The sequence below is a fragment of the Manis javanica genome, chromosome 3, assembly GCF_040802235.1.
Source record: "Manis javanica isolate MJ-LG chromosome 3, MJ_LKY, whole genome shotgun sequence".
In the NCBI taxonomy this organism is placed as follows: domain Eukaryota; kingdom Metazoa; phylum Chordata; class Mammalia; order Pholidota; family Manidae; genus Manis; species Manis javanica.
The window spans coordinates 208,710,206-208,723,166 of NC_133158.1; the positions used below are offsets into that span (position 1 = coordinate 208,710,206).

Sequence of the window (12,961 nt, forward strand, 5' to 3'; positions counted from 1 at the left end):
AGAGATTCTTGGCAAACACCTGCTGCACATCCCATACCCAGGTCATTACCTGCCTGACACCATAGGCTGTAGGTAGGAGGCAACTCACATGCCTCCAGGGCTGAGAGGGCAAATGAACATGGGAACTGGGCCAGGAGGCTGTGGAGTTTGTGGTCAACTGGAGGAAGCATGTCCAGCTGAAAGGCTTTCAAATTTAAAATGGAAAAAAAAATACAGAAGGAATAGGGGAGAAAGGAAAAAAACAAATGAAATGGATCCTATTTGACTCATTTAAGAAGCCTGGATGGTACCTGCAGACGGCCACTTCCAGCCACCATCCCCATTTCATCAGTGGAACCTGTCGGTTAAATAAATAAACAAGCCAAATTATCACTGTGAGAAAGTAGCTACCACCTCTTTAGTTCTAGTTACTGTTTGGGGTGAGATCCAGACTTTTTTTCTAATTTTCTTCTCCCAGTAGCCCTATTAGGTTGATAATGTCTCTGGAAGCCCAGAGTAGAAGTTTATTTGCTCAAATGTTTTGGTTTCTATACCACTTTACTGTCTTAAAAATTACAGAGGGCCCCAAGGACCATTTGTCTACATGGATTTTACCTATGGATACTTACCTCTTAGAAAGAAAAATTCTTAATTTTTTACTTGTTAACAACAGTAAAAAACCTATTACCTGTTAATGTAAATCAATACATATTTATGAAAATCACTATGTTTTCAAAAAAATAGTGAGGTAAGTGGCATCATTCATCATTTTCGTAAATATCTAACATCTGGCACAATAGAAGACAGCTGGATTCTCCTGTCTGCTTCTGCACTTGGTCTGTTGTGACATCACACTTCCTGTAGCCTCTGGGACTCTCCACGGTATACTCATGAGAAAATGAGCATTTTAAAAATGCAAATAATATTAATAGTATTAGGAAGATAGTTTTGATCTCATGGACTCCCCTGAAAGGGCCTTGGGGACTCCCAGAGACCAGGGACCAGACTGAGAAGCGCTGTGCTAGGCCATCTCTCTCTCTCTCTAACATAACTTAGCATTTGGTGAAATGAGTCGAGGACTCCACCCATGGATGCTGCTGGCCTCCTGCCCCAGGACCGGCTGATCTGTAATGGTTTCCATCGGGCACATTTCAGAGCCTTTTTAGTGAAATTTCAGAGGAGGAACCTTTGGCAACAATGATATTAAAAGACTTCATTTTAAACTGCTTTACAACTGTGTGTAAACTGCAGCAGCAGAAAAAAGGGGACATAGCACCTGCTTAACAAGAACGCAGTAAGAAATTTGCACCTAAGATATGTTTTACGAAATACCAGAATGAAGGAGGGCTCCATCTGTATGCTGATCTCAGATACCAGATGTGTGCATTAGGCTGTACCTGACATGGTCGTACGTGCTCTAGGGTGTTTTCCTAGAACTTTTTTTGACTAAGTAGATAGTTTGGCTAAAAACTGAAATCAGGGCCCTAAATTGAAAAAACAGTTTCTCGATTTCCACATAACCCTTAGCCTTTCTTCCATTGCCCCTAAACCCCAAACAAGCTAACTCAAAACACGCCCACACAGGCACACAGCACACCCCCCACCCCCGGAACCAGAACTAGAGCCCGCACCAACTTCCCTTTCACGCCGTCCAGACCTAGACTTCAGAACTGGTTCCCCACACTTGCGATGGTCTTTAGCGCTTTGTCTTTTAAATTCAGTATTGCTTTGCTTGCAGACACGCATTGTGCTCCGTGTTCCTGCAAATAGAATTACAGAAGATGCCCCTGGCAGAGCAGCCAAGATACAGCAGCTTTACCACGAAGAAAAACTGAGTTCATGCAAGAGCTGAGACACGTCGGGACTATCCACAGACACTCACCCCACCTGACTCCTTAGGCATTGCCAGTGACTTTCAAATGCTTCTTGCAGCTGGATCGGCAACTGTTTTGTTTGCCACTTGTAACCCTGCTTTTCTGTTTTGCAGATGTGGGAGAAGGCAATCAAACTGAGCAAAGAGTTGGCTGAGACTTACGAGAGCAAAGTGTTTGACTATGAGGGCCTCGGCGGTCTCCTGGTGAGTGTGGGTCGGACCATGTCAAGCCTCCAGTCAGGGCGCTACAGGTCGCGTTCATGAAACTGTTACAGTGGAAAAGTACATCTGCCTTGAAAAAAAAATGAAAAAAGGGGAGGTTCAAAAGCTGTTACAATGATTTCTCCAGATCATCCTTGATAGAGGGCTCATGGTCCCTGTCTACAGTCCTTTCTTTCTCTGGTTCCTCCATCCCCCTGGCCCGGCTCCCCTTTACTCTCTCAGTTACTCTGTCTTCTGCGAATGCCTTCCATATTTCTGGTGTTTTCTGACATCCTCTGCTCATCAACATACTTGTTCCTGGTCCACCCTCAGGGCCTTCCTGAATGAATGAGAGGCCAGTCTTTGAGCCTGGCTTCATTTCATGCCATTGTGCATGATTTGCTGAGCTGTAAAGGGCCTCTGCCAGATCTGATCCACATTTGCCTCCTCCGTCTCTCCAGTGTCACTGGAGGGTCCTACCGCTGTAGTCCCCTGAACCTGTGTATTAATGCTGGGCTTTTGGTGCAGGTCAGCTATTTAAAAACAATAAAGCAAAACAAAAACAGCCTTCTAAGTGCCCAGTGGCAGATCAGTGCGGTATTACATTGATAATGTTCAGTAGAAGAGTCACAAAAGGCCTGGTCACACTTGCCATGTAACAGTAATTCATTTGAGGAGCTCGTTGTCAAAATTACTTGGAAGAGAATCTGCCACATCTAAGGACCAGCTCCTGCTGTCACACTAAAAACACTTCGCATTTCTTAAACTAATTTGAGCTGAGATGTAAGAAACTGAACATGTCACCTTTCTGAAAACAGAGTGGGATATTTCTATCTCACCTAGATACAGTAATAATACAGTCCTGCTGGCCATTGTGGGAGGGACCTAGGGGTAGCCCCAAAAGCCCCCTGGGTCTGCCTGCCTGTTTTGCTCTCCCTAAGGCTGACCCCTCTCACCCTGGTCAGGAAACCTCTTCCCACAGGAAGGATTGCAGATGGGGGTGGGTCCCAGACAGTGAAAAGCAGAACGTCACCACCACCTTCTGGGCACTTGGAGCTGCACCGAGGGTGTTCACCCAAACCACCTGTACAAACTGGGAAATTCTTTATCGTCTCCCATTTGTCTCTGTTTAAGTGCGGCCACCCTCCATGAATCTCAGAAGGTGCTCTTGACCTTTGAGGGATCCTGAGCACCCTTCAAGAACTAGTCACAGCCAAGCACCGCCTGTGTCCACAGGAGAATGCACACATGTGCGTTTTTCTGCTTACAACTTCAGAGATTCCCAGACCCTCCAAGGTCCACTCGTGGACCCAGGCCCCAAACCTGTGACCCAAGAAAAGGAAAGGTCTTTGGCCCACAAGATATTTTCCGAATACTTTTCATTTCTCTGTGTTACATGGGAAACAATAAAGCAAATAATCTAATCTTTTTTTCTTTCCCCAGCGATGCCCTTGTAACCTCCGCATGGAATGTCTTGTTTTGTTTTCCAGAAAAAAAGAGCCTCATTTTATGAGAACATCATTAAGGCGATGAGGCCTCAGCCTGAATACTTTGCTGTTGGGTACTACGGACAAGGCTTTCCTTCTTTCCTACGGGTAAGAAACCCGAGGGTGGTCTCCCAAGCCATTAAGCCTTCGTCTGAGACGGAAGGCATTTCACCTCTTTTCCAGATGGGCCTGGTGGGTTAGCAGCCGAGACCCGTGTTCTCACTGTGGGAGGTCGGGGAGGCAACCACATCCTGAGGGCCCCGTCTTCACCCCACGCCCGGCCACCTCTGGTATTCTGGCAGCTCTTTTGTAAAATGACTTTTCCCAGGTGGAATGAAAAAGGGAAAAACAGAACCATCCCCTCCACTGGTCTGCTGCTGCAGGTCACGTGGGGAGAAGTGTGGAGTGACGTATGTGGTTGTTTATTTTATTTCCAACCAGAGCTAGTTTGAAAGCATATATCCCAAGGACAAGAATGCAGAAGTTTCACAAAACTAAAAACAGATTTGTGGGAGTGATAAGGACTAGGTTCTTCCTCCTTGTCAACATTTTCTCTAACATGATACTGATTTTACAATCTTAAAAAGCAGACAAAAAAATCTCTAATTTTTGTCCCACAAATAAAGAAGCCTCTTTTAGTGCTGAGCTATGTTTAAATATGTATTCTCTACCTTCTTTTTCTTAAAAAAAAAAAAAAGATTGGGAAAGGAGAGTACTTTACATTCTTAATTGTGCCTAATGAGGTCATTCACTCATTCATTCATTCAATAACTATTTATTGAGTGCCTACTGTGTGCTAGGCACATGCTAGGGATTAGACACACAGTGCTGATTATAATAAAATACGGTCCTTAATGCTCATGGATTTTTCAACGCAATGGGTGAAATGTTGATTAAGTAATCACACAAAAAAATGTAAAATTGAAACTGGCAAGTTTTTTAATTCTATATTGTAAGAGTTAGTTAACCAGGGAGTATTTACTCAAGTGAAATAAAAACCTATGTTCACATAAAAATTGTGCATGATTGTTTATAGCACCATTATTCATAATCACCAAACAGTGGATACAACCCACATGTCCCTCAACTGGTGAAGGGATAAACAAATTGTGGTATAGCCATACAATGAATACTACCCACTAATAACAATGAATAAATTCTTGGTCCATACAACCATGTGGGTGATTCACAGGTGCATTGTACTAAGTAAAAGAAGAGACTTTACACCTTAAAGTCTCCATACTCGTAATTTTATTTATGTGACCTTCTGGACAACCAACAACTTACAAGAGGGATGGAAGGCAGATCAATGGTTGTCTGGTGGTTGCCGGGGAGGACTGAGCTTCAGAGGTATGGGGAAATTTTTGGTGGTTGGTGATGAAACTGTTCTTTTTTTTTTTTAATCAAGATGCATACAATAAAGTGCACAAATCTTAGTTTTTTTGACATGCACAAATGAATTTTTGACATGTATATACACTTATGTAACCATCACCTAGATCATGACATTAAAAGTTTCTAATTTTTTCCCCTCTTCTCCTATTTCATCCATTCTCTTACCTAGTATTTGATGGTTGAGGAAGAGAGAGGTGTCAGGAGTGATTCAGAGGTTTGTGGGCTGCCTAAGTGGAGGGGCAGAGAAGCCATCCACTAAGATAGCAAGGCTGGAAAAGGACAGAGTCATGGAGGAGAGACTTCATCCACACACCGGATAAATATATTTACTGAATTCTCGCTCTGTGCCTTGGTATAGTAGAAATATGGGGGTCAGGTCCAAAACAAATCAAAATCCTTGGAAGTATAGAACTTACAGCTTTAAGACACAAAATAAAATAATATAAATAAGAAAGTAAAATATTTAGTAGATTAGATGGCCTCATACAGTGTAGACATTCAGTAAATATGATGGAGAAAATGAGTCAGAGAAGGTGAAAAAGAAGCAGGCAGCAGGGTGGTGGTGCAACTTTAAATACAGAGAATAGGAAAGATTCGAGCAAAACCCTGAAAGGAGTGAGGGAATAAACCAAGCGGCTATCAAGAGACAAAACAAGTGAGGGTGTCGGACAGTGACAACAGCAAATTCCAAAGCCATGGCTGGAGAAGCAAGAACAAGAGGGCAAGTAGAGAATGGGGGGCAGAGAGTCGGGGGCACCAGACAGAAGCCTTCATAGGTTTGTCGAAGTTTGGTTTTGGACACACAGCATGTGAGGTAAATTGGGAACATCCGGAAGTTGGGAGTCAACTATTTTGATACCTGGATATGGAACTCAAAGGTAATTCTAGGCTGGAGATGAACGTTGGTGAGTTATTTATACGTAGTTAAAACTGGAAATGGCCCAGGGAGAGCGAACAAACTAACAGAATAGAGGGTCGGGGCAGAGCCTGAGGTAGGTTCTAGTCTTCAATTTGCCTCAGTCTCGGTCCTCAAGTCATGATAAGATAGTGATGCCCAGCACACTTGTCGTGCGGTTACTGTGTCGCGTGAACTAACAGGTGGGAGCTAGGGGACAGCAATGGTTATGTGGAAACATGAGAACTAGACTTTCAAGTGGAAACATTGGGGTCTAAATCATCTGCTGAGTGACTGTGATTTGGGTTAAATCATGTAACCACCGGGTCTTTGTTTTCCAGCCTGGAAGTTAGAGAAATTATGCCCACCTCGCAGGGCTGTTTTGAGAGTTAAGTAAATAGCATATGGGGGTGCTTTGTAAACTGTAAAGTAGTTTGTCAATGGTATGTGTCATCAAAGTGTACTAAAAAAAATATAAAATCCTTACAAATGATAAAACCTAAATGTCTTCATAGTATGGACTACGTCCCAAGTGCAGAATACGTCCAAGTATATTGTCCTCACCGCGCACCTTGGCCAGGTCTCCTGTTCTGCTCCTGCCACTGGCTGCACTGCTCCCCTCCTCCAAGGCCAGTCATCTCAGAGTCCTCATCAAGTCCCTGTCCCATGTGTCCTTCCCCAGACACCAAAGGTCAAACACCAGATCCGGTAGCTTGTCCTCTCCGACTCAGTCCCACCCCAGATTCCTACGGCTGGACGTACAGTCAGTCCACTATCAGGTTAGCTTGTCTACACTACTGCTCTCAAGAGGCTGCCCCTCCTTCCAGAACCTCAAGTGAGTCCCTGGGTCTTCAGAACTTCTGCCTGCCTTTCAAAGCCTTTTGTATTCTGGCTCATCCAAGCTTATGTTTTCCTACTGAATTTTTCCACACTCTCTGCCCCTTCTCCTCACACACCATGCCTGGGTATCCCTCCCCCTTCTCTTTTCCTCTCCTTACCTTACCCATGCATCTAGACATACGTCCATGTCTTACTTGAAGCCCTCGCCTCAGCGGTTTCCAGTTGAGCAGGTTCCTGCTGATTTTCTGCTTGTGTGATTCCTTTCACAGTTATTGTTCACATCAACTATTAGTGTTTTCTTATACTCTGATCCCTTGCCCACCAGTTTTGTCTGAGTGATAGAATTTCATGAGGCATGAATTACTCACATAAATCTTTCCCAGCTGAAATTTTTATCATCTATTCCAAGAGATCTAGCAGTTTTTACTGCCTTCTATGTTCAGGCTAGAAGGCATATTGCCTTGGTATTACCATGCTACCTAAAATGATCATATTTACTGTTTATTTGTTTGCTGTTTCTCTCCACTAGAAGGAAAGTGTTGTGAGAGCAGGGTCATCATTATGCCCTTAGCAGCATGTCTAGCATATCTATTGTTTTCTCAGTACATATTTGTTATATGAATGGACATGTGCTTTTTAAGAACATTGTATATGGTGGAGACTTGATAATAGGGGGAATGTAGTAAGCACAGTGTTGCTCATATGAAACCTGAGCCTAAGATTATATATCCATGATACCTTAATAAAAAATTTAAAAATTTTAAAAAGACGATTGTATAGGAGAGTGTGGACCTAAGTTTTAGTTAAAAATGGATCACGTGTGGGTTGCTGGTGCTAAGTACACATCTGAATGACCATCAAATGAGTAGGATGCTTCAGAATGTGGCTGCATTTGAAATTGCGCAGGCAACAATAACTTTAAGACAAATTACTCCCATGCCTGAGGCCCAAAAACTTCTTTGGGAAAAAAATCCAGTTGTATTAATTATACAAGGAAGTGCGGTCTGGAACAGAGAACATAGTATTTAGTGTAGTTATTCTCTATGAGATTTTGCGTTGCCATCCACAGCGAGTTTTCAGGATTGGCCAGCCTGCTGTGAATTATTCCTGCTCACTATTACTGTATCTGTGTGTTGGCACATGTGTTGAGTTGGGTCTCTTCATACTTGTGTGTTCTCTAAGGCAGTATTACTCGATGTGCTGGTCCACGAACTGCTCTGGAGCCTGGTCCAATAAAGAGTTTGCCCCTGTATGTAAATGAATGCACGGCCTGCCTTTGCTGAGAATGTCTGGCTCTGAAACAGCATTGCAAATAAACAGCATGCCTGTGACGTCATGGGCCTCCATTAGGACCCAAGGTTCTTACTTCCTTGTGGGTCAGTCTAGACGTTTGCAGACCAGCTGCTCTGTGAGAGGCACTGCACGACGTAGCTTCACGCCTATGACTTAGCGCCCCAGATGCCGAGCTCCTGTCTGATGGGATGCTTGCTGAGGGGCACGTAGCAGATATTCACCAAGAATTTGCTGGTGGGTTGCACTTCAGCTGGGGGCACAGGGGTTCCCACAGTACCAGGATCTCCAGCTGGTACTTCTCTCTCTATATTCAATTATTCCCCTTGCTGTCTCTGACCCGCAGAACAAAATCTTCATCTACCGAGGGAAGGAGTATGAGAGGCGAGAAGACTTCAGCCTGAGGTTGCTGACCCAGTTCCCCAGTGCTGAGAAGATGACCAACACCACGCCCCCAGGAGAGGAAATCAAGTCCTCTCCAAAGCAGTGTATCCTGGCCCTGGGGAGGCATAGCCCGGAGGCTTCCAGCGCGGCCAGAGAAGCCAAGGGTTGCGTGCAGTCTCTGCACACAGATGTGTCCCATCCTCAGACCACTCCTTTCGCCATTCTGATTCAGTTTCCCATTCTGCATAAAAGCTCTGGGACCAACGTCCTGTGCTCATGGCCATGAAGTAGTTAAAGGAGAGAGGCGATAAGCAAATCTTGAATATGAAAGGATATATTCTATAGCCAAATGGGGAGCTTGATGAGAGTGCAGACTTCCTGTTTTCAATTCTGGATTCCGAATAAAGAGTTGCAGTTCTTTTTTGCAGTATATAATGACTTAACTGAAAAGTCATGAGACATACTCTCTTAAAAAAAAAAAACACCAAGGGCTCCATAACAAAGTTATTTTTATAACTTTCTGTGTTTTGTGCTAAAATAAAGGTGTTGGAGAATGGAACAGCATTCTGAGAGAGGTAGGTAAGGCAAAGCCGGAGTGGCATGGCAGATACAACTGGCTCTGGTTCTGAAGTGGCTGGGTTCAAGTCCCAGCTCAGTCACTTCCTCTGTCACTTTGGGCAAGTTACTTAATTTCTCTGTGCCTCAGTTTATCTCCTATAAGATGGAGAAGATCATTCTTGGAGTTCTTGTAAAGACTGAGTAAGTCAATATATATAAAATACTAGGAACAGTGCCTGGCCCATAATAAAAATTCAGTATATATTAGCTATTGTTAGAGATGGGTCAATAGGTATAGAAAGTCAAACAACAATCATGGTGATCAATCAGGAGACCGGCACACTGGTAAGAGTCATAGTGGGCGGCTGTGAACACATACCGGGTGCTCCCAGGATTTACTCCTGCCTGCTCGGGGTCTGCAAGCCCAGGAAACAGCTTGCTGCGGGAAGGAAAAGAAGTCTTTAGAAGCTGGATTTAGAAACACAAGTCCTGGTGCTTGGCCGTCAGTCAGTCACTCCGCAGAGCCAGCTGACCTGTAGCCCAAGTTGCTTAATGTCTCCAGACCTTGCTTTTCTCATCTGTAAGGTATGAGGGTAAGTCTGTCACCCCCAATGCCTAATAGCCCTTCTGTGAGTGAAAATGCTTTGTAAACTGTAACAGCGTGATGCATGGCCCAGTGGTTCTCAGATTTTGTTACCCACAAGAATCAGCATGGAGAGTTTCTGATTTGGGAGCTGTGAATTCTCTCGTGACTAGTCTCCAGGTGGTTCTGGTGCCGGGGGCTGCAGACCGCGCTTTGAGAAATGCTGGTAGGCCAGTGCTTAAACTCTAGTTTAACTGCTGTAGGTTTTGAAACAGCGCCCTGGTGAGGACCAAACAACTCATTGCTAAAATCAGACCATGAAGTCGGAGAAGGCCTCACCCATGAGCTGGTTTGGAAGCCTGGCTTCACCACTTCCCAGTTGTGTGATCTGCTTTATCTCCGAGCCTCGGATTCTTCATCTGTCAACGGAGATGAATAACATCCACCTGGTAGTTGTGTTTACTGGAAGTAGCATAACATAGGTCAGTGCTGGGCGAAGGCCCTCCGTAAACAAATGGCTTCCGCAGATGCAAGAAATCCCTCTTGCCTGGGCCCTGGAGCCTGGCTATTTCAGAGAGATGCTTGTCTAAAAGAAATGGTTTGAGCCAATTTCTGATCACCTGTTTCCTGAGACTTCATTGATGTCTCTTTTCCTATGGGAAGGTTGTTTGCCAGGTGTCTAAGAAATGTCCTAGAATTAGGCCTTAAGAAGGCATTTTGGTAATACAGAAAGGAACCCCGTTTCCAGTGCGGTTCTGGCATTTGGTAAAAAGGAAGGGTTAGTGCGGATGCCATTCCCACGTGTCAAGCAGGAGGAACAGGTGGACCTTTCTGCCTGGGACAGCTTCTTGGGCCAGCCCTGTCACCACCAGCCCTTTCTCATTCCTTAACGTGCTGCTCAGACATGCAGTGTTTCACCGTAAAGCCAGTGATGAGCCTGCCGCCCGGCTACAAAGATAAACCCGTTCCGGAGCAGATCTTAAAGTAAGTGGGGACTTCTGTTTGTTTTGTGAAACGTCTGTCTCTTACACTTTATCTAGTACATCAAAACCAAAGCCTTAAATCTGTGACAGTTTGGAAGACCTTCTGTTGTTGTCTCAGTCTGTTGGGGCTCCTACAAGGGACGCCACAGACTGTAACGGGGCTCATAAACAACAGACAGTCACTGCTCGCAGTTCAGGAGGCTAGGAGTCCAAGAGTGAGGTGCCGGGAGACTCCGCGTCTGGCGAAAGTCCGCTTCCTAGTTCATAGATGGCTCTCTTCTTCCTGCGTCCTCATGCTGTAGAAGGGGAGAGAGAGCCCCCCAGGTCTCTATTATAAGGGCATTAATCCCTCCACCCTGAAGACCTGAGCACCACCCAAAGCCCCCCACCTGCTAATGCCATCACGCTGGGGACTAGGATTTCAGGGCTTTGAGGGAAACACAAACAAGGGAAACACAAACATTCAGACCACAGCAATTAGTTATTCCATTTTCAGTAGAAGAGGTTGGTGACTCAAAGGGATTTGGAGGTTTTGTTTTTTAGGCAGAGAGGGAAATAGGGAATTTCACTCTTAGGTTTGGGTCCCCTAGCTCTTACTGCCACCACCGGAAGCATCCACCGAGCAGTATGGCTGTCCTCACATTGCCTGGTGGGTCCCCGAGTAATCAAAAGCCTAATCCCTTCTTCTGAGAAGCTGAAATGTTGGCAGGGCTGCTAGAGTTGTTAAAAACTGTAAATGAGTTCACAAAGATGGACATCAATACATAGATCTTCTTACGTGGTGAGCTGGGAAATAGATTCACAGATAACAACATCAAGATGGGCAATTAAGTCACATTGTGCACCGCCTTCAGCCTGTGCTATGGAGACCAGGTCTGTTTGGCTAAGGCTCAGGCTGCAGAAGACTTGTCCCAGGTTTTGTTCCAAGAGAGAAGCTACAGCGCTGTGGCTCCGTCTCTCCCCAGCTACTACAGAGCCAACGAGGTGCAGCAGTTCAGTTACTCCCGGCCATTCCGGAAGGGTGAAAAGGATCCAGACAATGAGTTTGCCGTGAGTCCACCCTTTTGCCCTCAAGCAAGGTAAAAATCAACATCCAAAATGCAGGCCTTCCACCTACCCAGCATACAGAGCAGAAGTGACGGCCACACTGGGGATCGAGGTGTCACGGGCCGGTGACCCAGACAGCAGGCCGTCAGCTCAGTGGGAAACAAAACTGCGAGTCCAGAAGCTGGGCTCTGCGCTTGGGCCTGCTTCCCTATAACCTCAAGCGGGGCGCCACTCTGAACCTCAGATTTTGCATTTAGAGGGTGAGATGGCCAAGTGGATGGCCCTGCAGCTTTAAACATGCAAAGTCCTTACAGTCTTTTAGAAAATACAGCCCATTCACCAAGGAGGCATTTGAGAATGGAACCTCAAGGAGTGGAACCAGGGCGTTTTGCTCTTTTGCCTGGGAAATAACCAGCATTTCCTTCTCCCTTCCTTCCTGTTTACCAGACCATGTGGATTGAAAGGACCACGTATACAACTGCATATACCTTTCCTGGGATTCTCAAGTGGTTTGAAGTCAAACAGATTTCAACGGTGAGTCACTTGAAGGAACTCAGAAAAATCTTTCTGTCTCCAGATACATAATAAGGGCCTTTGTCAAATCCCCCCTCTGGTCCTTGCCAGTTTAGCCAGAGTCCTCTGGCCATAACAGCCGTGCTTGTATAATAGAACTCCTTTGTGAAATGAATGTGACAACACCCACCCTGAAGGTCACTCTCAGTGAAAGACTCTTTTATGACCAAATGGGTGTCGTCTCCTCCCCAAGCCCCAACACATTTCTGGGATGCCTCCTTTGAATTTCTTCTCAATTCTTCTCTCCCAGAACATTTCCTCTTTTTTTTTTTTCTCAGCTAATCACATCACCAGCCATCCTCGACTTTTCCATCTTCATCACTCCCAAAAACTGACCGGTTTATCTGCTTAGTATTTATGGAATCTGTTTTCTTTATTTCTGCCCCGGTTTCTAGTCCTTCATTCCGCTCTGATTGATGGCCTCTGGAAAAAAACCTCCTATTTGGCCTCCCTTCTCACGTTTGTCTTCCTCACTGCCTCTGAGTGTGAATTCTACAGCAAAACCCCGACCAGGCCATCTCATGCTTAGAACCTTCCATGGCTCCCCAGTACCGCGAGTGTTGAGCCTATACTCCTTAGCATATGCATACAGGGTCTTTGTGACTCAGCTCTTCCACCGCACCTCCTGTGGAATCTACAGAACTGAACTGCTCGTTCCATGTTATTTCAGTGTTGCATGACGCGAGGTTATTCTCTCTGCCCCATTTGCTCTCTCTCTACTTCCCAATCTCATTCCCACTGAGATTCAGTTTAGGTACCATCTTCTCCAGAAGCCATCTCTGAAACTGCCAAGCTGAGTTAGACACCCTTTCTCTGTGACCCGACACAACTTGGGCTTATTTCTAACAAGTTCGCTACTGTGCTTACACAACT

General features: G+C 45.2%; 1 protein-coding gene across 7 annotated transcripts in view; it reads left to right on the top strand.

Moving 5' to 3' along the window:
- Positions 1 to 12,961, top strand: part of DOCK5 (dedicator of cytokinesis 5) — a 182,342-nt gene that overhangs the window by 149,577 nt on the left and 19,804 nt on the right. For all 7 annotated transcript variants that reach the window (XM_073232694.1, XM_073232692.1, XM_073232693.1 and 4 more), the window contains 6 exons: positions 1,967 to 2,056; positions 3,544 to 3,648; positions 8,307 to 8,448; positions 10,388 to 10,469; positions 11,434 to 11,518; positions 11,963 to 12,049. In XM_073232694.1, the coding sequence (XP_073088795.1) occupies positions 1,967 to 2,056; positions 3,544 to 3,648; positions 8,307 to 8,448; positions 10,388 to 10,469; positions 11,434 to 11,518; positions 11,963 to 12,049 (591 nt within the window). The remainder of the gene's footprint in view (positions 1 to 1,966; positions 2,057 to 3,543; positions 3,649 to 8,306; positions 8,449 to 10,387; positions 10,470 to 11,433; positions 11,519 to 11,962; positions 12,050 to 12,961) is intronic.